This window comes from Clupea harengus, chromosome 16 (assembly GCF_900700415.2).
Source record: "Clupea harengus chromosome 16, Ch_v2.0.2, whole genome shotgun sequence".
In the NCBI taxonomy this organism is placed as follows: Eukaryota; Metazoa; Chordata; class Actinopteri; order Clupeiformes; family Clupeidae; genus Clupea; species Clupea harengus.
The window spans coordinates 12,823,282-12,847,541 of record NC_045167.1 but is presented as its reverse complement, the minus strand read 5'-3'; the positions used below and the strand labels follow the sequence as shown (position 1 = coordinate 12,847,541).

At 46.7% G+C, this 24,260-nt stretch overlaps 1 protein-coding gene across 3 annotated transcripts in view; it reads left to right on the top strand.

Annotated features, from left to right (window-relative positions):
• plxna4 (plexin A4) overlaps positions 1-24,260 on the top strand; it is a 240,052-nt gene that overhangs the window by 181,330 nt on the left and 34,462 nt on the right. For all 3 annotated transcript variants that reach the window (XM_031583020.2, XM_012824522.3, XM_031583021.2), the window contains exons 10-22: positions 3,513-3,713; positions 4,149-4,245; positions 5,870-6,078; positions 10,371-10,522; positions 11,761-11,878; positions 12,543-12,679; positions 13,366-13,533; positions 13,813-13,906; positions 15,651-15,890; positions 16,229-16,372; positions 17,361-17,595; positions 17,916-18,058; positions 19,413-19,681. In XM_031583020.2, coding sequence (XP_031438880.1) covers positions 3,513-3,713; positions 4,149-4,245; positions 5,870-6,078; positions 10,371-10,522; positions 11,761-11,878; positions 12,543-12,679; positions 13,366-13,533; positions 13,813-13,906; positions 15,651-15,890; positions 16,229-16,372; positions 17,361-17,595; positions 17,916-18,058; positions 19,413-19,681 — 2,207 coding nt within the window. The remainder of the gene's footprint in view (positions 1-3,512; positions 3,714-4,148; positions 4,246-5,869; positions 6,079-10,370; positions 10,523-11,760; positions 11,879-12,542; positions 12,680-13,365; positions 13,534-13,812; positions 13,907-15,650; positions 15,891-16,228; positions 16,373-17,360; positions 17,596-17,915; positions 18,059-19,412; positions 19,682-24,260) is intronic.

Genomic DNA, 24,260 nt, shown 5'->3' with positions numbered 1-24,260 from the left:
GGCTAATTCACTACCACGATCTAAAATGTACTACACAGTAGCAGTGTCGATTTTAGCCTGACATTTCTGGTGGGGCAATTTTGTATGAGGTTATGTCACCTCACAAAAATAGTCTACATTCCTCATTGTAGTCTGAATTAAAACTTCCAAAATACTCGAAAACTAGCGATAGCTAACTAGCAGTAACGTTACTGGCATTGGTCTGTCTGATCAGACTATAGTTTTTTTTTCTTGGTCACAGGGTACAGTTCTCGCCGTTTTCGCAATATTCGAGTCGAGTTGCTAGGCAGATTTCGTGGGGCACATCTGATAGTGCCCCATCTCCCAATGTTATCTTTGGCCTGTGTGGTTCACGCTCATTAATGTTTCCATGGCAACGGTCTTAAGCTTGCGCCGTAGCCCACAGAGCAGAGAAGGACAGCGGAGAGCAGCATTTCACAGAGCAAGCACACAGACAGAAACACACATGAATCAAATTACTCCAAAACAGGACTATAATGCTTGTGAGTCAAGCTTATTCTCACACACACATTCACAAACACATTCACGCTACTATGCATATTAAATAAAATAAGATATATTTTGCCACAAAGCACAGATTGAGCTTTCTGCAAAACAGCGCCATGGGGATCTGGTGGGGCAATGCCCCACGTGCCCCTAATGTAGAAACGCCACTGCACAGTAGTAAGCTAATATAAGGCTATTTAATATTTAGTTTATGTATCAGTGTTTCCCACAGGAAATGTGTTAGTTAGGCTTGTGATTGTCCTGGGAGATAACTGAAAAATGTATCACGCCAAAATAATTCATGTAGTCCTTAGTGTCACATTTGTTTTGAGCTGTCCTGTTGGTTTGAATGCGACTAAAAATACCCATGTATGTACCTGCCCCTTTTAATTTTTAAAGCTGAACTATATCTATATTCTTTCACTTTGAATTGAAAAGCTATAAAACACTATATATACAATATATTTACTAACCCTCAGCACAGATGATTAGCATTACATAATTGGTTTGTTATTGAATTGAAGGTGTTCCATGAAATAAATATGACATTTTGAGTTTATTTGTTATTTGACCAGATTTACTCCTGTGGAGCTTGCATTTCTGGCAGAATATGCGAAGACTGAGAACCTAGTTGCAAAGGCCCTTGATGAGAGACGAATGTGCAAATGGGGTGGAGGTCTACTTGAATTCCAATAAAGTTTGAGAAAAACATGCTCTTCGAGTTTGTTGTCTTTGACAGCATTATTATATTTTTGTATGACATTTTTTACCATGTCTTGGGCTCCATGTAGCACTCATCAGCTATTAAATTAAGCTTCTATTTCTTACAGTCGTGTCAATTATATTAAGTCCAACTAGTTTAGCTTTAAAAAAAATAAAAATACTTTTATACTTTAAGTAAATTTTAGAGCCTGTACTTTTTTACTTTTACTTGAGTAAAGAGGTTAAGTCGATACTTCAACTTTTACCAGTCTTTTTAAACTCCAGTATCAATACTTCTACTTGAGTAACGAATGTGTTTACTTTTGACACCACTGAGTTAAACTCACTATTAAACATATTTGTGGACAGTTTTAATAATAAAAACAAAAAGAATGGTATGTAGGTTTGTATAATAAAAATGAATAGTAATAATAGATAAACTTGAATTTCATAATTTGTGTGTTCCATTTCTGACCACTGGTTAGTTCTAGATTCTATTGAGATACATTTCAGTAGTTTGCATATATATGTAAAGAGGTAAACCTTGATAATCTTTGAACCATACATGATAGCACCATGGGGCTTGGACTATTGCCAATCTATTAGCCTATCTATTTAAATCTAAAGTGGAAGCAAAATGATTTCCTCAAGCATATCCTCCATTATTTATGAAATGGTAAAATGTAAGCTAATAAGGTGACACACATTTTTTTTTTGACCACGAAGACCCATTTTGACGCAGGAAAAACCCTGTCAATACTTGTGTATTTCATTTCTGTCTGCTACCTACAGTACAAGCCCTCACAGCATAGCTTCCATCTGCTAGCATTAGACCACGTCGCCTTGCTTTCCTGAAAGCCCTCACCAATCAAAAGCCTTCTCAGTGGGACATCAAATGTGTGAGATCAGACCTCCCAGGCTGTGCCCTCTCTGCCACCCATGCCCCCATGCCCACTCTGACCCCCACCACCACTGAACCCTCCTTCATCTCCCTCTTCGGAATAACTTTTTCCTCACTTTGATAACACGGTTTTTTTTTCTTCTTCTCTTTATTCACCCCCTTTCCCTTTTGTCCTTCCCGTGGATGGCCCCAGAAATTATCTATAATGACTTCTTCTTTTTTTTTGGTTAATGGTGTTATAAAGCGTTCATATGCAAAGCAGTCAGTCAGTCATTCAGCGGCAGCAGCGCCATGCAGCTGGGGTAATGAACTTCAAGTGCACGTTATCGTATCGTGACCTCCGTCGCTGCTAGGGGGGGGGGGGGGGGGGCTGCCGTCTCGGGCCCCTGACACTGGGGTGGTGGCGGCGGAGGCAGCGGTAGGGCGAGGGGGCTTATCAGCACTCCCTCTGTGGACGTTATCAGGGCCAGGAGCTCAGCGGAGGAGAACAGCGTTAGGAGCGTTATGATTCTCTGCTTTTACCCAATGAGAAACTCAGTGAGTTCACGGAAGACTAGAGACTTGATGCCTTAATGCTTAAGTGCATTTTTCCTAAAAAAACACAGTTTTAAAATGGGCGATGCCTATGGAATATGAGCAGTATATTCAGGCATTGAGATATGCTGCACTCATACAAAGTAGAAACTAATTTGACTGATGATGTGCACTGGCTGAACAGGTGCATTACAGGTGTGTAGCTTCGCCGTGAACCATTTACCGGTAGTAGAAAGCTACAAACGTGTTAAGGTGCTTATCCACAACATATGTGGGTTTTTTTGTTACCATTTGAGCATATTGAAGCAGTAATAATAAGCCAGCACTCAAAACAGACAACTATGGCCTGCCTAACTGTCGTCTAAATACCTCCACACCAATGAACCATATGGCGTGCTCCATTCCATGCCCAAGGGAAAACAGTTCAAATAAATATAAACACTAAAGGTATGACCAGGCGTTGTGATGACTCAAGCAGTGTGTCTCGTGCTTTGAAACGCCAGATTGGTTCGTGTGAATTCAAATACTAGATATGTAAATAAATACAGTTACAGGGAGAAAACAGGGTTATTTGTCTTGTCACCACTGTAGAGATAAATGGTTGAACTTTACTGATTTAAAGTGAACCTGATATCCCAAAACATTATTTCTTCCTCAAAAGGTTTTCAACACGGGGACAAACTGGAGAACTATTTAAGGTTCTATGTAGCGCATTCAAATTTCTTCCTAAAGAATCATTCATTAGAAAGTTCTAAATAGAACCTGTATGGGATCCAAGGTATCATTATACACACCTGTGTACATTATGACTCCATGATGCCCTGTGGAGATGTCCCTGATCTCTGTGATGTGATGTGTGTTGTGACAGGAGTGTCCTCAACTTCTCTCGGCGGACCGGATCATGGTACCGGTGGGTGTGGTGAAGCCCATCACCCTGAGGGCCAAGAACCTGCCCCAGCCACAGTCGGGCCAGCGGGGCTACGAGTGTGTGCTCACCATCCAGGGAGTGGAGCAGAGGGTCCCGGCCCTACGCTTCAACAGCTCCAGCGTGCAGTGTCAGAACACCTCAGTAAGTGTGTGTGTGTGTGTGTGTGTGTGTGTGTGTGTGTGTATGTGTACGTGTGTGTGCGTGTGCGCGCGTGTGTGTGTGTGCATACGTGTGTTTGTATAAATGAGAGTGTGTGTATCTGCTGGATTTATACTGTGGACCTTTTACACAAGGGTTAATTTAGATGGGCCCTGGGCTGCATGCTAACCTGCTCTTTGCAGAGCTCCACATTCCCGTCCATGTGTTTGCTTGCCCTTTTCACTTTGTATTTCACTGACATCCTGGTGATGAACTCGCACAGAATAATAAGAGCTCCTCTCTAGCAGTGTGAGGTTGCTAAACGAGCTTTTTTTTTCAATCCCATCATTCCCTCCCCCTCTCTCTCTCTCTCTCTCTCTCTCTCTCTCTCTCTCTCTCTCTCTCTTTCTCTCTCATCCTCAATCCCCATGGTTACAGTATTCGTATGATGGGATGGATGTGAGCAGCCTCCCGGTGGACCTGACGGTCATCTGGAACGGTGACTTCAGCATTGATAACCCCGCTGAAAACAAAGGTGAGGCCCTTGATCCCGCCGCACTGTTGCCCTTGGCACCGGTCTCCATGGCAACAGGCAGGCAGTATCCATTCCCCTGAAACTCTGCCAGCTTCCTTCTGCTAAACTTTGCCACCTTTCTCACCTCACCCCATCTCATCTCCCTCTCCCTCTCTGTTTCTCTCCCCCATCTTTCCTGGACCCACTCCTCCTTGCTCTGTATTTTTCTCGTCACTTTCTCTCTTCCTCTCTTCTCTCCTCCCTCCTCTCTCCTAACCCTCATCCTCAGTTCACCTCGTTAGCTTCACACCTCACATCTCACATCCACCCCGGTCTCCCTCTTCATCCCCCCCACGTTCTCTCTCTCTCTCTCTTTCTCTCACACACTCCTCTCCCCTCTTCTATCTCCTCCTTTTATTCTGCTTGTTAGCGTCGCACCCTGGGTGCTCTCAGGCTGCGAGTCCCTCGGTGGCTCCTGGCTGGAGTTGTTTCCTGCCACTGCGGTGCGAGGAGCAGGCGTGGGGAGAGGTGCCCTAATGGGGGGGCCCTGCCACAGCAAAACTCACACACACACCGCCACACAGCCCCAGCAGGCACTGTAGACATACACAACCACACACACACACACTCACACACACACTCAGACACACAAACACACACACACACACTGTCACACAGTATAGATATTTACATGGTATATATGGTACATAGGTATAGATACAGACATGCACACAGTCCATTATGAACAGACACATACACACACATCCTCACACACACAGATACTGAGAGACACAGGGGCACATCAAATCAAACACACACACAGCAGACTACTTCCCATTGTGTAAACTGAGCTTCCGTTCAGTATAAAGGCAAAATGACTCTGACTTATAAGCCAGTACGGACATACACACACAAGAAAATATATGTGAATGTCTTGCCCCCTCTCTCTGTCTCTGTCTGAGTGTGTGTGTGTGTGTATGTGTGTCTCTCTGTGTGTGTGTGTGTGTGTGTGTGTGTGTGTGTCTGTGTGTCTGTGTGTGTGTACTTCAGAATGATTGAAGTTGTGGCTAAGATTCCTCTATCCTCTCCACACTCTGCCTCAGTGCTGTGGGAAAACAGTGCTCAGGGGGCATCATTTGATGGAGGGATCACAGAGGCATCTAATGGCAATTAAAAAGCAAATGCCTGCCTGGTTGCCATGGAGATGTAATGTTAAACCACAGTGGATGAACAAAGAGGAGAAATGGTGTGTGTGTGTGCATGTGTTTGTCTGTGTGTGTGTGTGTGTGTGTGTGTGAGAGAGAGAGAGCGTGTGTTTTAAAAGTGTTAGAAGTGAGAGACAGGGGAGTGAGGGAGTCATTGAAAACAGGGAGAGAGAGTCCAAGATGTTTCTAAGCTGTCCTCCCGCTGCTGTTTGCCTCAAACAAATCATCTCAAAACCACAGTCACAGTCTACTCTCTCTTTCTCTCTCCCTCTCTCTTTCCCTCTCAAACACACACACACACACACACACACACACACACACACACACACACACACACACACACACACACACACACACACACACACACACACAGTCACAGCCATCTCTATGTCTGATCACTGTTCTAATCTGTCCCTGTCCCTATCCTTCTGTGTTGGCAGTTCACCTGTATAAGTGTGACGCGCGGCGCGAGAGCTGTGGCCTGTGCCTGAAGGCTGACCCGCTCTTCGGCTGTGTGTGGTGCCGGCAGCTAGCGGGGTCGGGTGGAGAGGGCCGCTGCACCCTCAAGCAGCACTGCCCCTACCCCGAGAGCACGTGGCTCGAGCACAACGGCCTCAACAGCAAGTGCACCCACCCCAAGATCACCAAGGTGAGTGTGTGTTTGTGTGTGTGTGTGTGTGTGTGTGTGTGTGTGTGTGTGTCTTTGGGTCAATCTATTGGTCGGTGGTGGGGATGTTGCGAGGGTGTCGATGTTAGCAATGCATTCGGTAACATTTGAATCCTCCATTATAACGCAGACACAATGCTGTCATCATGTTGTAACAGATGCCATATGCTATTATGCCATTAAATACCACGTGTGCTATCATCATGACTATAACCAGGAATGCTAGCATATCACTGTCATATCTTTGGTAATAATCTGACACTTTATGACTGGACATGGCATCTGCCATGACATTTTCATCCCTTTGTTATATAACTCTCTATGACAGAGGATTCCAAAAATGGTTGAAAGTGAATGGATTTCGGTGTTACTCAAGTATGCAGGGCTTTGCATGTGGTTAGTGCCAGATTTAACATGCCTTACAGTACTGTACCCCACTGCCTTGTTTCATTCCTTGTTGATGATGCAAGTGAATGAATGACAGCGGGAGAGAGTGAGAGAGAGACAGGTTCTATATGGTGAGACGACACTCACAGCTTAAACCTCCCTCAGAAGCAGATGTGAAAAGATCCATGCTGTTTGATGTGTTAAACCTAGGACATGGACATATGTTTAACCTTACATATCACTTAATGTGTGAGTGTGTGTGTGTGTGTGTGAGAGAGAGAGTGTGAGTGTGAATGTAAGAGAGAGATAGACAGAGAGACAGACAGAGAGAGAGAGAGAGAGAGAGAGAATTTGTGATGCAGAGCAGCCTGTGGTAGCTTAGAGGAAGCAGAGGGATGAGGAGGGAAAGAGGGGTATGTGTTGGAGGAGTGACAGGTTGGTTGATGGCGACAAGAGGAGCGCTGTGTCTGGTTCTCCCCTCTCTTCTCCTCTCCTCTCCCCTTCTCTCCTCTCCTCTCCTCTCCTCTCCTCCCCCCTCATACCTTTGGAGGAATGATGGATACTGGAGAGTCAATTCTCTCTGGCCCTTGGAGGAGGTGGCAGATGGTGAGATGTTGAGAGAGATATGGAGAGAGAGAGAGAGACAGAGAGGAGGGGGGAGAGAGCGAGAGAGAGAGAGAGAGAGTGAGAGAGGATGGGTGGATGATGAGAAAGTGCTTCTCTCTCACACACACACACTCTCTCTCTCACCCTGGAGTCCCGGGAGAGATGATGGATGGAGAGTCTCAGAGGGATAAGCCCCGCTCTCCTTCCTCCCCAGAGAGGGGTGATGGATGCGGGCAGGCCCCCGGGAGCCAGGCCCCTTGCAGTGGAGCCCGTCCTCGAAACCCAGCGGGGCTCTGATGCTCAGACCTTCAGCTCCAGCATTTCTCATTCACCGCACTTGCCCATCGGGCCAAAAGGCCGGCCAAGACTCCAGCACAATTACAGAACAGATCCACAGAACCTCCAGGGGAAGTCCAAGAGTTCAGAACCTCAGACCACAACAAACACTACCAAACTCAGAGTTGCACTTTTTTTAGTTAGACCAAACTTCGCCAGTAGTATCTATATATTATTCAGCAAATACAATTCTATTCTTCACTCATAAGCACACTATATTTACTGCCTCTTGAAACAGGGCACCATAGAGTGTTAAGGTTGTTTAGAAATAGTGCTGTGAACTGCAGAGCAGCATGATAGGATCCTATGCAGTCCCAGCACAGACTGACACAGACACAGACGAAAGACTTACTCCTGTAGTCTGTTCACGTCTGTGATGGCTGATACAGAAACATATTGAAGCTCTCACATGTCCTCGTAAACGTCGTCACTTCCTCTCTCTCTCTCTCTCTCTCTCTCTCTCTCTCTCTCGTTTTTTTTCCCAGCGCAAGATCGACCCTCGGGTCGTAACACATTCCAATGCACTTCATTACGGTGACATCTTGGATGAAGAATCTTTTCTTGAAGGAGAAGTGGATAGTGATTAAGTGTTTTCCTCCAACAAGCATCAATTAGCTTGTCAAAGTCACAAATCTAATCAACTGCTCATACCCTAATGCAAAGAGACTCATCCTCTTTCGCTCTTTCTTACTTTCTCTCCCGCTCTTTCTCTCTCCCTCTCTCTGTCTCCCTCTCTTTCTTTTTGTCCCTCTTTCTCTGCCTCTCTTTTTCTCTCTCTCATTAGTGTCTATGTCTTTCCTTTACTTATTCTCTCCTAGGACAGAAAAGCAATGAATTGTAGACTGAGGTCTCACAACTATTATACCACATAGTCCTCAAAATCAACAGGCCATAATAACTGCACACCCATCCAAGAGAGCATCACTCTTCTACTTACTCATTTTAATTGCCCCTACCTGGGGTATTAGACTGCCCAAAAGAGACACAAATTGGTATGGATTATCCAGGGGAGCAGCAGATGTCGCTAACGGAGCTCTCTCCAGGCTCCCCAGTTCTCAGCAGTAGGGATTGATGTATCAGTGAAGCCTGACCTTTCAGCGAGGCACTAATGAGACCCCTGACCTCACAGGGGAATAACAGTTTGGCAGCAAACAATGACACAGCAAGAATCGAGTGGTCGTTGACGCCCCCCGCACAAAGACAAACACCCCCACCACCACTAACCACCGCTAGCCCCCTCCTCCCATGATTTAAAAGGTGTTAATATTGGCAAAGATGAATGAGGGTCCTCCCGAAATCTTTTTTGGCCAGATGACCAGACTGCCGATAGATTCACTGTAATCACCCCCTGGGACAGGCCAGGCCACACAAGTCACGGAGCTGCAGACTGATGGGTTAGTTGGAAGGAGACCTGTTAGGGTGCTGCTGACAGATTATTGGCTCTCGTAATGTGGAGGATCATCAACAGATTGTTCTAACATGGTTTTGCTGCCCACCTTTTTGTGTGTGTGTGTGTGTGTGTGTGTGTGTGTGTGTGTGTGTGTGTGTGGAAGTCATTTGTCACTCACTGAGGGCCATGTGTTGTTCATTTGAGGGATGACTTCGGTGTCTACCCCTGACCCTGTCAGCTGACCTTAAATCATTCACTCCCAAATCGTTCCTTGGAGAATAAAGAAAAAGTGTCTGCACTTGTGCGTCTGCGTGAGCTTGCGCATGCATCTATCTGGGTTTTTTTTTGTGTGTGTCCGAAAAAAGAACGGTTTGTTTTCCTCCCCTTTCAGCCACCCTCTTCCACACCAGCCACCACCTCCCCCCCCCCCCTCTCAGCTCAGATTTACTCCAGTATTATTACGTTGGCAGCTCCACTGTGACGAACTCACTAGCCAAAGCGAGAGACAGAGAGAGAGAGAGAGCAGGGGGAATAGCCTAATCTGATTGGCTGGCTGCACCTTCCTTATCACTCACCATTTGGGGGGCTTGTTATGGATCATGGCAGCGCTGCTCCATTGGCCATAATCAGTGTGGTTAACAAGCAGTGTAACTAAGCTATAACACACTGGCTGATAATAGCATTCTCTCCCATCTGTATATGACTGGATGGAATTTTTAATGGGGCAAAGTCATATCAAATTATGAATTAAGCTATCAAGTAGAGCCTTCTGATTTTTAAAGAATTCTGTCACTGTTGGATGAATGTAGAGATTTGGGCGCTGAGCAGTATGTGCAATCTCGCTAATTGGGATTCGGCTGAGCAGAGGCTGCCTCGGCAGTTGATGTAGATATCAGACGGATTTGATTATTTAAATGTCACAGATAGAGCCGCTTCTGTGCAATAGCGAGTGATAAGTCCTTTTGTATTAGCTTTTAAAATCCTAGAAATGCTGATTCTTGTCATGTTAGTTATGTTAGCTTGGTTTGGGAGAGACATGCGGCGGTTGTTACGTCGAAGAATAACTCATTATTTTTTTGGGTGGCTAGCCACAACTGGGCTAGTGTGACAGGTGACTATCTCCAGGAGGAGTTGCTGTGAGGCTGTGAAAGAGGGAAACAGCGAGAGAGAGAAAGGGGGAGAAAGAAAAAGAGAAATAGAAACCCAATTAGCCCAGCAGTCTCTGTTAGCTCTGTGGTTCCTGAGCCTCTCTCTCTGTGCGCCAGCACCACAGGGAGGGTGTTAACACCGAGTCATCCCGTTTCCATGGTGCACACCCCGACCGTTCCCCCATCCCATTCTCACCCCGCTAATCTGGAGGATTGGTGTCATGCGGTGATGTCTGACGATCAGGCTTTTCACACCCAGTAAAAGAGAAGAGTTTAGAAGTTTTCCTGGAAAAGGTCTCCTCGAAGAAAGACAACTCCCCAAAAAAATCTCAGCAAGAGAGTCCTTTTGAGCAGCATATTCCCACAATGCCCTTCCTCACATTTCTTCCACTCTTTCTTTGGTGCAGATCACACCCCTGAGAGGACCTCGCGAGGGGGGAACCCTGGTCACGATCCGTGGCGAGAACCTAGGGCTGACGTTTGACGAGATCGAGGGGAACGTGAAGGTGGCGGATGTGGAGTGTCGCCCTGTGCGGGAGGGGTACATCCCTGCAGAGCAGTAAGTTGGGGAAGGACTGTCACCAATACCCATTGCACAACATGTCTCTAGAGAGAGCACAACCAAAAACGGACTGTATGAAGTAAATATTCACAATAAATATTCACAATAGCTAAAAAGCTAAAGGCTAAAATTAATGAAGCTGTGCCTTGACACTGTTAGCACAGAGCTACTCTGAGTAAAACAAAATGTTTTATAGTGTCTCTGTGTTATTTTGAAACTCTTGTAAACGTAATGTTATTTTACGGTGTGAAATACATTGAATTTTATTGAAATTTGAGCAGAATAGTAGGATCAGAGGTGTTTTCTACGCTTACTCAAGAGCTTAGGCCTGTTTTCACTCCAGATGAAACTCTCCTCTCAGATTAGTCGGTAGCATGGGATCAATGGGTCTCGTAACTGTCAAACCAAAATCCTTTTAAGAGAGTTTTTTTTTTTTTTTTAATCCTCAGAAAGGTACTGTTAGGATGTGTGTTTAGCGGAGATTTCAGGGGGAGCCATTCTGCCCGTTCAGGAAGTGAAAACTCCCATCATTATTCATGCGACCTCGAACGGCCTCCTGGCCTCGCTTCTCCATTCTCACACAAATACTGCTGGCACATGTTTTTTTTTTTTCTTTTCATTTTCCACAGCTCTTAGTCTTTTGTGATAAGCCTCTTAAAATATTGCCAGATAATGTGTATTTGACACCTGTCGAGAAATAAAGGGGGTGGATTAGAATTTGTCTTAACCTGTCAGGCTCCCCCGTGCCCTCTGTTATACATGTGTAATCGCAGCGGTGGAGCCGGCAGACAGGAAGAGCAGAATGCTAATATGAAAATAATGATCAGAGTTCTGTTCGCTCACTTTGGGGTCTCTGTATGTGGGTTTGGAGCCTGTGGCAGGTATGGGCTGAGGGGCCCTTTTTGTGTCTCAGTACCTCATTACAGATTCAAGGAGGGTTTTGTTTTCCACCCCATGTGAAAGGAGTCGCACTGACATTCATACACTCTTGTCTCTTGTAGGAACACAACAGTATGGGAAATGACAGCAAATGAGAAAAAACAGCTCAATAGATAGCGTACATTACACCTGACATGTTAATCTAATATTATCATCATCATTATTATCTAGGTTCTATCTATAATAGCTTCTATTAAATGTGTTTTCAATACTTTGATTCAGCACATCTACAATGAAGATATGGTTCCCATTTGGCTGTGAGTGGATGTAAGTAAGGTATGACATGTGTCTTACAGGATTGTCTGTGAGATGGGCAAAGCAGAGAGGAGCCAGTTTGCAGGAGGTGTGCAGGTCTGCGTGGGCGAATGCAGACCAGAGTTCATGACCAAGACCTCCAAGTACTACTACTTTGTGGTGAGTTCCTCTCTGGGTAGCAGTCTCTTCCAGCGATGGCTGCAGCACGGCTGCTGCTCCTGGTCGCCCGCCTCCGCTCAGTCCTTCCCTCTAAGAGGGGTCATCGCCGTGGGGATTTACCGCCACCGCGCTCATAAACTCTGCAGTACCTCTCTGTCTGTACCCCCACCTCTACCGCCCCCCGTCCCCGCCCCCGTGACCTCCACACAGCTCAGCCTCGTTTGTCAGCGACATCCCATAATATACCTCAGTCTCCGTGGTCATAAAAAGGCATCTTTTAACACCCGTCCACAATCATGTTTATATATGAGCCCTCGGCATGTATGCATATATATGGGCCATTTAATCTCAGGCCCTTGGCAGGTTTGTGCCACACTTGCTGAACTCACATGCTGTAATCATTTTCCAATCATGCTCTCATTTTATGCCCCGTTATCAATTTTATACATACATTAATGGCTTTTATTTCCACCGCATGGAGGATTGTAATTGGATTATGTGATCTGCCATGAGTAGCCAAGGAATAAAAAAAAAATTAAAAAAAAATTACATGATGGGGAATTGGTTGACGAAAGGAAGGTGGACACGGTTGGAAAATGCTGCTGGCGTGATTTGTGATTTTACCAATATGTCTGACTTGTGGATTTAACCTGCAATCCCACAGGTTCCCCGATTGCTTCACCTGACGCCCAACCGAGGGCCTGTTTCTGGAGGAACCGTCGTAAACATCACCGGGAGCAACCTGGATGCCGGTAGTAACGTGTCCATCACGTTCAAGGACCAGAGTTGCACCTACCAAAGGTACCGTCATGGTTTCCGCCGGAGGCATGTTTTTTTTAAGATGACATCACATCTGATAGAACCTGAAAAACCTGACAGGTCATTGATAGTGTCATCACATACTGACCAGGCAGAGCAAAAAAAATCAATATGGACATTTAGACTTAAAACAGTTTCTGATCCGTAATCGATAATGTCAATAGCAATCACCGTGTGTTCCGGCAGGGGTCACAATCATGACAGCTACCGATAAAAATGAAAGATGAATTCAGCCTTGTGCTGTTGAAAGGCTGTCAAGTGAAGCCTCCACTCCTGTTGGAATGCCACTAAAGACCCTGGCTGTTAAACACAGTCATCTCACCTAAATGTCTGCAAACGGTATAGACTTGGAAAGACGAACGTGTGCACATACTGCTTATGTGCCTCTATAGGACCGTTTTACATTTATGTCTTTAGCAGTCACTTATATCCAAGGGAATGAACAGTACAGATATATACAGGGTATATTTTGTATCAATTTAAACTCCCTGGGAGTTGAGCTGATGACCTTGATGCTGCTAGCATTGTTTTCTCTTGAGCTGTGTGAACACATTGAAATTAACACTGTGAGAGGGTCAAATTGGATTAATTGTTAATTCCTTGTTACTGGGACCATATATAGAGAAGGAACATCGTGAAATAATCCAGCTCTGGTTCTTCTCCCACAGGAGGGCGGGGGTGTGGATCACCTGCAAGTCGCACGTCTCCCCCCACGGTGTCGGGAACGTGACGGTGTCCGTGAGCGTGGACAAGGCCCACCTCCAGAGGGACCTGCGCTTCGAGTACGTGGAGGACCCCACCATCACCAGGCTGGAGCCCGAGTGGTCCATCTTCAGGTATGGTGTGGGTGAGCGAAGGGCTGAGAAGAGCCCTGATGAGGGGGGCGCCATCTGGAAAAGCTTTCGCAGGCTCAGACAAGATGCATTTTATGATCATATTTAGCTGTAAGGTTGTGTACAAAACAGCTTTTTGCCACCTTCTGTTAACGGCTTTGGAGTTCCAATTAAAGGGTGTTTTAGGCACATAATCATGTAGCATATTAGCAACCATAAAACTACTATTTTTGAACGAGGAGTTGCAGTCCTAACTTTCTCCACGATTGTGCTTGATCACAGTGGGAACACACCAGTGACTGTGACAGGAACCAACCTGGACATCATTCAGAGTCCCCTCATCAGGGCCAAGTACAAGACCCTGGAGACAGTGAATGTGAGTGAACACACAGACACAGACACAGACACAGACACAGACACAGACACAGACACAGACACAGACACAGACACAGACACAGACACAGACACAGACACAGACACGGTCAATCAGCCCTCTGTGAAGCCCCTCATTCTCCCAAGGGCTTCAGCTGTGGCCCTCACAGATAACCTGAGTAAATTATCCAGACTAGAGAGGGCCCTCAACAATGAGCAGAGCCAAAGCAATGCGGGACTGAGCAAGGAATGAGCCTGGTGGAAAGAAAGGATAATAGAAAATGAGAGAAAGAGAGAGAGAGGGAGGGAGGGAGAGGTTTTGCCAACTGTGACAACTATGGCCAGTTTGCTTCCCCTTCCCCACACACACACACACCTCCTTCTCTCCCTCTTTTTGTCTCTGTGAACCAATTTTTTTTTTTTAGATAAAGGAGAAACTTTTGACACGGGCGAGGAGAGATCGCATTACGTCCCCATAGAATGGGCCGATAATGCCACTGGACCGGACTCTTTTCCGTGGCGTGATTGAGAGGCCCGAGAGACAAAAGACAGTAATGTTATCTGGCTGTCGTATCGCAGGCTCCTGCACATTCAGCATCTGTCCCTGTGATATGATTAGGGCAAGGGATACTGTTTCTGGAAGCACAGAGAAATTCACTTCAAAAGGACCCCTTCCCTCACCCTCTCCACCCTCCCCCCACCCCCTTCAGAATAAAATCATTCAAGGCGCTCCAGTTTCTCATATCCTCCCGCCGTAATCCAATCGTTTCTAATCAGGTTGATTTGGAAAAAAGCATTTTTGACTGAATTGAGCGTGGAGGGTTTTGGTGACCAGTTTTACATCTCTTTCAAACAGTCCTCCCAATACCACACACCCACACACACTCACACACACACACACATATACACCCCCTCTGCCCCCCCTTCCCCACACACACACACACAGCAGAGATGAGATGAGAGGAGAGGAGAGACAGAGATAGAGATAGAGGGAGTGAGGGATGGAGTCTTTTTGGAGGCAAATGAAGGTGAACTGGGCCAGTTATTACACACTGAGTCATCGGCACGATCGCGGTGCAGATCAAAGGCACATTATGCCAAGGGAGGAATCGCCGGCTGATTTATGCGGCCTTTGAGCGCGGCGCTTAGATGCAGTGCCTCCGAGTGCCGCCATTTTTGTCAGATTACGTTAAATCTGGCACCTGATTGAAATGTAAAACCTACATCACAATGGCTTTTGTAGTGACGGCAGAGCAGAATACCCCCCCCCCCCCCCCCCCCAGAGATATTGTGTCCCAACATAGCATGATTAATGATTATGCCAATCAAATGCCAGACAATCTGATAATGCATTTTTTTGCTATTGGAAAGACAACAATTTACCCTGGTATTTAATTTTCATCTGTTCTGTGTAGGTTTTTAGTTTTCTCTCTCTACATGTCTACATTCTTTATTGTTACAGTCTTTAATAATATTAACATGCTAACATAGCTAATGCTTCTCTTTTGGAAAGTGTCTCATCTATAAAGTAGTTTTGTCCCACTTGTAGCCTGACCTGATAATGTGTACCGTTAACTGCTGTTTTGCCATCTTGTAACCTGACCTAGTATGTGTGAAGGTGTCTAACATTATTTACATTCCAGCTTATACATAGCGTGTACAGCATCTCGTCTGTTGAGTGAAACAGTAGTTTTTGCCACCTTATACCCTGAGCTGTGCGTAAAGATGTCCGTGTGTGCCCTCCGCAGACGTGCCAGGTGCTGAGCCCCACCACCATGCTGTGCCAGGCCCCGGAGCTGCCCGTCAGCCTGAGCCGGCAGCAAGAGGTGGTGGAGCGGCCCGACGAGTTCGGCTTCATCCTGGACAACGTGGAGGCCGTGCTAGCGCTCAACAACACCAGCTTCCTCTACTACCCCAACCCTGTGTTCGAGTCGCTCAGCCCGTCCGGCGTGCAGGAGCTAAAGCCCGGCTCCCCCATCATACTGAAGGTAGCGTTCCCCTCAGGAGGAGCTATTGTTGGTCCCTTAGTCAGGATAAATGGGTTGTATGCATTCAAGTGAAGCCACTCAGCAGTGGAGCGAACCTACCTAGGGAATGTAAATGTCTTTACAGTGCAGCTCAGAAGATTGATATTTTCTGTTCAAACACACAGCTTTATCCAAGCCTGCCACAGGGGAAGTATATGTTTTGTGTTCAAGTTAACTGAGAGGAGACTGTAGATATTTATTTACCTTCTTTTGCAGGTGTTTTGCTGCAGTGATTAACTATGTTTACAGTTCTTACATCTTACAAGAACTAATGTCTGATGTCTAACTGTTGTCTACAGGGAAGGAACTTCCTGCCACCCACCCCTGGCAATGGCAAGCTGAACTACACAGTGCTGATAGGGGAGACTCCGTGCACGCTCACAGTGTCTGACACACAGCTGCTCTGCGAGTCCCCCAACCTGACGGGACGCCACAAAGTCCTGGTAAGTGTGTGTGTGTGCGTACGTGTGTGTGTGACAAAGGCAGAAAGAGAGCCATTGTGGAACCAGCGTGCCATTCCATCCACAGCACAGGGATACTGTGTCTTTTCCCTCTGGACTAAAAAAAAAGAAAGAAAAGGTTTGTGGTTATTGTCCTTCCTTAACGCCAGACAGAGCAACAACAAATAAGTCTTCAACGAAGCGTATTAGCGTCGGCCAAACCTAATAAAGGCTCCATTTGCGGGCTCTGTGTTAGAACACTGGGCAGACGGCTCGCTTCCTGCTCCGCCACCTGGCCCGGTGACGGACAGGCAGCCGAGAAAATCCCCAGATCCATTACCGTCAAATAGACCCAAACAGAATAGGGCCAATATGTCTCTTTCTCTACGTCACTACTGTTTGATTTAATCACCCTCCGAGCGCCGCATGTTCATTTAGTTCCCCCGGCATCCGCTATATTTCTCCTCCCTTCTCTTTCTATTTTATTGTCTTTTATTTCATATCCCTTTTTCTAAGGCCCAAATTGGCTCAGAGTATATGTGTGTTTCGAAATATTTATTAGAGTCAAATCTTGTTAATATTGTACCGCGCATGTGCAGATGACATCAAACAAGATGAGTCAGTGGAACTTTTATTATGCTTGTCTGGAACCCTTTTATGTGACACTAGGCCCAACAGTGGAACTTTTATTATGCTTGTCTGGAACCCTTTTATGTGACACTAGGCCCAACAGTGGAACTTTTATTATGCTTGTCTGGAACCCTTTTATGTGACACTAGGCCCAACAGTGGAACTTTTATTATGCTTGTCTGGAACCCTTTTATGTGACACTAGGCCCAACAGTGGAACTTTTATTATGCTTGTCTGGAACCCTTTTATGTGACACTAGGCCCAACAGTGGAACTTTGATTATGCTTGTCTGGAACCCTTTTATGTGACACTAGACCCAACACACGCCCTAGCCTTATGGCTTGTTCTTTTCCCATGTAAGGCTCGAGTGGGTGGCATTGAGTTCTCACCTGGCGTCGTCCACATCACGTCAGATAGTCCGCTGAGCAGCACGGCCATCATCAGCATCGCCGGTGCCGGGGGCCTCCTCATCCTCTTCATCGTGGTGGTGTTGATCGCGTACAAGCGCAAGTCCCGCGAGAGTGACCTCACCCTCAAGCGGCTGCAGATGCAAATGGACAACCTGGAGTCCCGCGTGGCCCTAGAGTGTAAAGAAGGTAAGTGGTAGGACTTGGTTATGAATCGGTTTGAAGGGAATGTATGTAGATGGTGGCGTTTTTCATTATGTAGAGATGGATTGCCTTGTGACAAAAACCATGCTATTACCTTGCTAGCACTTTTCAACTAATTGCATAATTGTACTTCTCCTGTTTTCAAATGAAAAGGTTTTTGCTCTTTCCTTTATAATAAGGTTTTCCTTTCATTCCTTCTGAATTTGAATATAAGCCATCATTATATACTTTAAAATATATCACAGTTTTGTCATGACTTATTTTGCTAAGTGCATGCGTGTGTTGTATTGTTTTTCTCCTCCCAGCCTTTGCCGAGCTGCAGACTGACATCCACGAGCTGACCAGTGACCTCGATGGTGTTGGGATCCCTTTCCTGGATTACCGGACCTACACCATGAGAGTCCTCTTCCCTGGCATAGAGGAGCACCCAGTCCTACGCGACCTCGAGGTTTGACCCCACACACGCGCGGTCAAACATGGCTCATTAGTTTAGATGTTTTTGTGTTAAGGGGACAACCAAAGGCAAACACTGAACACAATCCATTTAACCCCAACCTTGAAAAGACCTTATAGAGAAAGAAGGACCATTAGCGCACTATTCACAAAGGAGAACTTTCAGCACAACTGCCGCACTATTCAACAAGCAAAGTCTTTATCAAAGATATGTATAAATACATGCACAGCAGGGAGGGGATCGAAATGAAAGCTGTCACAGTGCTGTTTGCGTTCACACTCGGTAAACAAAAGGCAGCTTTTCTCATTAGGTTTCCACTTCGTCGCCAGTCTCTCCCTCTCTCTCTCTTTCTCTCTCTTCCTCTCTCTCTCTTTCTCTCTCTCCCTCTCTCTTCTGTCTTTTAACATAATGAGCTGCTCTCCAAACTCACACTCACTCTCTTGTTAATAAAAGTAATGACATGTGACACAACAGTGCAAGATAGAAAGAGTAGAGAGAGAGAGAGAGAAAAAAAAAAAAAAAGAAAGTGATATGAAGAGGAAGCAAAAGCGAAGCAGGAGTTATTTATCCTGGCTAATGGCGGTGATGGACAGTCTTAATTGAATATCTCGTCTTTCTCCGTGCCTCGTTTCGGCACGGCATGTCGCACGATGCCGAGCTGCGCCACGTGTCTCCCGCGCCTGATGAGATCCCACCATAATAAGCAATATTAATTATGCATTAATTGGAATAAACATGCCTCTCTGGAAAGTTTAAAGCAGTATCAGATCTAATGAAGGCAGCAGCTATCCGGGCTATGGGCACTGACTGCTGCTTAATGATTATTGATGTGGCAAATTGTATGCGGTATTAGAAGAGACGATGAAGAGCTTTTTAAAGCAGCTTTAAAGATCCGCCCCAGTTGCTGTTCAAAGAAGCCAGCTTGGTTGTTGGTTGCGATGCTTGTTAGGCCATTTTAACAAGAGGAGACCATAGGTAAAGCCACACTCACACATGCTTTCATGCTTTCTCTGTGTAGTCCTCTCTTCCCACTGGTGATCCAGATCTTTACTACCCATTATAACAAGTGAGTTTCCCATGAAGGTATGTTAGAGTAGAGATTAGAGAAGGAAGTTACTGGTATCCATCTGAGGGACCAGCGGTCCAGAGACCTGATCTAGAATCAGTGATGACATGTTAACATGTAGGCATGAGCCAACAACTGCACTTTCACACACTACATATGAGAAACATAAATCAGTACTGTAATAGTTGAACTGTACAAAAAATGCAACATATGCCCCACCCCAGCAGATGGTGCTGTGGTTTCTAGCCCTCCTCATGTGTGTGTTTGGCTCTGGGCGTGCAGGTTCCCGGCTACCGGCAGGAGCAGGTGGAGGAGGGCCTGAAGGTGTTCGGGCAGCTGATCAACAACAAGGTCTTCCTGCTGAGCTTCATCCGCACGCTGGAGTCGCAGCGCGGCTTCTCCATGCGCGACCGCGGCAATGTGGCCTCGCTCATCATGACCGTGCTGCAGAGCAAGCTGGAGTACGCCACCGACGTGCTCAAGCACCTGCTCTCCGACCTCATCGACAAGAACCTGGAGAGCAAAAACCACCCCAAGCTGTTGCTTCGCAGGTGAGCATTCAGTTTAATATGTTTTCTTACCACATGCACTAAATGCATAATATACCCTAAATACTAAATATAAATATATATAAAAATATATAATATACACACAGCTAATACACAGCCAACTAAAGTAGCATCATAACCATCATTTGAAATGTAAAGACACTAAATGCAGTACACACACACACACACACACACACACACACAGACAGCACACACACACACACACACTTAGGGTAGCGCATCTAGCGCCTAGGTGCGCTTAAAAGTCGAAATATTCTCAACTTTTCAGCGCAAGGGCGGAGGCGAACCACTCATCAATGTCACACTGGGCCCAGGCAGGTTGCGCACGCAGCTCCGCTTCATAGGCGCCGGGCAAAACAGCCTGGTGCGCCTGCGGGTGTTTTGCCCGCCGCACTTTTTGCCAAGGCAATTTTGAAGCCTCTACGTTTTTAGAACGTGTCTGGTGTGTTCGTACCCATACACACACATTCACATTCATTCACACACTTACGGAGACATGCTTCCGTTTGAAAGCAGTACACTTTTGAACAAAAAGGATTTCTGAGCTCAGCTCTGTAGTGGCGTCCTTCGGGTCACTTGCGAACCTTGGCATGAATAATTGCATTTAGTGACATTGAAACGCACACATCCTCCTCTGAAACATGAAATGCTCTGCCACGCAGATGATTAAAATATAATTAGGATTAATTAGCAGCGAATCCAATTATAAAAGCAGTAAAAAGCCACCGAATAGGGGGGAATTCTGTAAAAAGCTCAATTCCCAGTGCAATCATCTTGATCGCATCTCTCTCTTTTTCTTCTCTCCCCGACTGTTTTTATTACTTATCCACATAAAAGGGTTCTGGTTTTGAACGCCTGAACGGCATCACAGTCTTTCCACACATCCATATCAAGGCCCATATGGCTTCGTAAATTCCCATGTGGTCCATACCTGTCCCATATAAACACATTAACCAGGCAATCTCTGTTTGCCAGAGACAAACACATGCCTTCAATGATATAGATGTGTGCCACCCTTGTCCTCTGTGCCATTCTCATGATACATTAATGAAACATTAATTATGTCCCATAACGGCACCCATAGGAAGCCACGCGGGCCATCAAACAAAACTGACAGCTCGAAAGCACCTCACTTCACGGCAGCTGATTTTAATGACAGCTCTGATCATCAGGGAGTGATTAATTCGGCCTGTTCCAAACAGGTAAACAGGTAAGATTAATCACAGCCAGAGTTAGCGGCGTTACACTGAGGCAAACAAAAGGCAAGATTCTCCAGTCTTGGCTCGAACTCCATCAGATAGTGAGAAAGAAAGAAAGCAGTGTCGGAGAGCGTGGGGAGGGCGGGATGCTGGCAGAGGACAAACGCTCCCCACCAAAGTCACCCTGCTCTAGGGGCACTTGAGGAGACGGCTGCTGCTAAGCACAGCCAAGGCCCCGGCCCCGATGGCTCTCCTGTGATTGCTACTTGCTCAGGACTCGCTAACCTGCTTTTGATAATTAGCCACTCTGGAAGTGCGTTCAGGTCCCTTTGTAATTTAGCAAGAAGTGACCAAAGTGCCCGTCGTACATCCCTGTTGAATCATGCCATTTTTGAAACGACATTAACCTCCCCCACTCTCACCCCAACTCGAAGGCTCACTCTCAAATCACTCAGAATGTCCTCCCGACTGTCCTCCAACCCCAAAACTAGTGAACTGCGTCTCCAATATCCCAGGGTGCACTGCTTCTTGGACCTTGCGCTCCACCACAAGGTTCCTGTCAGGGCTGCACTGCCTACCCAACAAAGCATGACACACAGGCAATCAGCCATGCAGGGAAGGCTTTATCTGTTGTCCGAAATAATTCTTACTCGTTCTCTTCATCTTCCCATCCTCTCTCTCTCTCTCTCTCTCTCTCTCTCTCTCCCTCTCTTTTTTGTTCTCCCTGTGATTGTGATTGCTAAATCAATGCTTAAAATGCATAAGTGCAGGATGTCGTTGGCAGGATCTCCAGTCCCCCACCCCCTTCTTTTCTTGGCATGGGAGGAATGGGCGCGCGGACGCTGGCGTTTTTCTCTGCAGTTCCCCATCTGTCTCATCTCAACCTGAGCTAAAACGCGCGAGCGGGCGCGCTAACTAACGAGAGGCTTCCACAACCATCTGTCGCATTCCCGCGCTCTCTCCATCTTCCTCCTCCTCCTCCTTCTCTCTCTCTCTCCTGCCTCTCCTTTCTCACTTACTCATTCCCACCCTCCCTCCCTTAATCTCTCCTTCCTTCGTTGCTCTCCTCTCCTCCTCTCCTGTCCTCTTCTCTGCTCTCCACTTCTCGTCTCACCAAAATAACCTCTCCCACGGCCCTCGTTCTTGAGGCGTGGTGCATTAATAAGGATGATCGATCCCTCCGCGTCCCTCTATTTTTTAGTCTGCAGCAGTCCTAGAGGCCTCTTTGAGCAGCACGTACACACGGAAGTGGCACACAAGCTCTTCTGTTGAAAACACAGCAACGCACAAATCCTCGCCGGTGCACGGAAGCAGTCATGATCTGATAAACATGCAACACACACATGCCCTGACAGACCTGAACAGAAACAACTACTCACATACATACACACACACACACACACACACACACACACACACACACACACACTTTAATACACCGAGTCACACACGAATAAAGATGTGCAAGGGGCCTGTGATTATGCTTTGGGGATTATCGGTGGTGATGGAGGATGAGGAGGGGGAGTGAAGGGGGGGGCACAGGGGTAACGCAGTCGGTTTCCCGCGCCGAGTCAGACGGCCAATCTTCTCGGCGTGAGCCAGAGTGGGAAATTGAAATAATTTCTGACTTCAAGCTGTGTTCCATAACACATGTGATTTAAGGAGGAGGGGAGGGGGGTGCACCAGTGTTTGCAGCTGCCTGTTTGCTTAAGAGAACCCCCCTATCGCCACCACCACCACCACCACCCCTTATTTTTCAGGGGGATTCAGCTCAGTGTCAGTGAATGTGCCAGCAACACAGGGAGTCTGTGGAACATCCCCTCCCCTTTTCCCACAAGAGGCAAAAAAGAGAGGGAGCGACAGACAGCAAGAGAGAGAGAGAGTGAGAGACTGTAAGAAAAAGAGACAGAGGGAAGGAAATAATAAGGAGGGACACCGACACCACGTAGGCCCGCCATGGATATATGACCGAAAGCTTATCTGCAGCTAGCAGCGAAAGCCACAGAGGAAAACACATTAACGCTCATGAATGAATTAGCGCAACACATGTAATATTAATCATTGAACACGCTGCAGTGCTGGTCTTGGTGTTTCATACCAAGCACCGGCGCGTGATTTACCACAGCGCTCGGTTACGAGAGGCTCTTAAAGGATGGCGGGAGAGTGTCGAGGCGGTGTCAGGACGACGGTAGCCATGGCTTTGGCTGGGATGGAGGGGCGATGGCAACGGGGTGACGCAGCTGGTGCCGAGATGAGACGGGAGATTCATGGTGCCATCTGGTTTATGGGCCGTGGCCTTGCTTGACATACTGATGCCCCCTGCCCACATCTGCGGTGGCACGGCCGTTCCGTTGGCGTCGCATTTTTTACGTGTTTTTTTACTTTTCACAATCTCTTTCCCAGTCTCATCTTCTCTTTTATCATTTCCGTCTCTTGGTCTCACACTTTCTCTCTCTCTCTCTCTCTCTCTCTCTCTCTCTCTCTCTCTCTCTCTCTCTATTCTCTCTATTCTCCCTTCTCCCTATGCTCTGTCCCTCTCTGCGTTGTATGCCAAGAGCTGTGTAGTAGTGCCAGCACTAGCGCAATGCTACACTCCCTCGACGTTGCTGAAACGCATCATCCTGGATCTGAGTTAACACTGAATAGTTGCGGCCCTCACTGCAGAAATGTGTGTGTGTGTGTGTGTGTGTGTGTGTGCGTCGGCCCGTTGCGGCCCCTCCTCGAGGGTCACGCATGAGAGCGGCAGCTGCGCCCCGGCCAGAGCAGGTAATTACAGCAGGACTCTAAACAACAGCAGTACTAAAGCACTCGAGGTGGCCAGAAATAAAAGACAAGGTGAATACAATAAGAAGAAAAAAAAAGAAAGCTGGTCAGATCTCCTCCTCGCTCTATTCTTCTCACTCAACCTCTCCCTCTTTCTCTTGCTCTCTCTCTTTCTCTCTTCAGGGACGCGCTCCCTCCTACCCTCCCTCCTTCCCTCACCCGCTAAGTTCTTTTCTTCTTCTTTTCTTTGTAAAAAAAAAAAAAAAAAGAATTGTCCTGCTGATGACGGGGATAAATCAGCGAGCGGTGGAGATCGGTCGGAGGTGTGCATGATTACAGAGGAGACGGGACAGAGGGAGGAAGGATGGAAGAGGGAGTAAGGAGTGAAGGAGTGAAGGCAAAGTGTGTAGGATGGCAGTGTAGGGATGGGGATGGGGGGGGTGTGTTTGGGAGCAGAGAAAGAGGGAAAGACATGAAAGGAAAGATGAAACGTGACCCCGTTGACCTCTCTGGATGAGGACTCTCATTTTGGGCGGCGGCAGCCCTGGTTGGCGGCGGCGGCAGAGGCCTATGAAAGTGTGGCGGCAGAACAAGAGGAA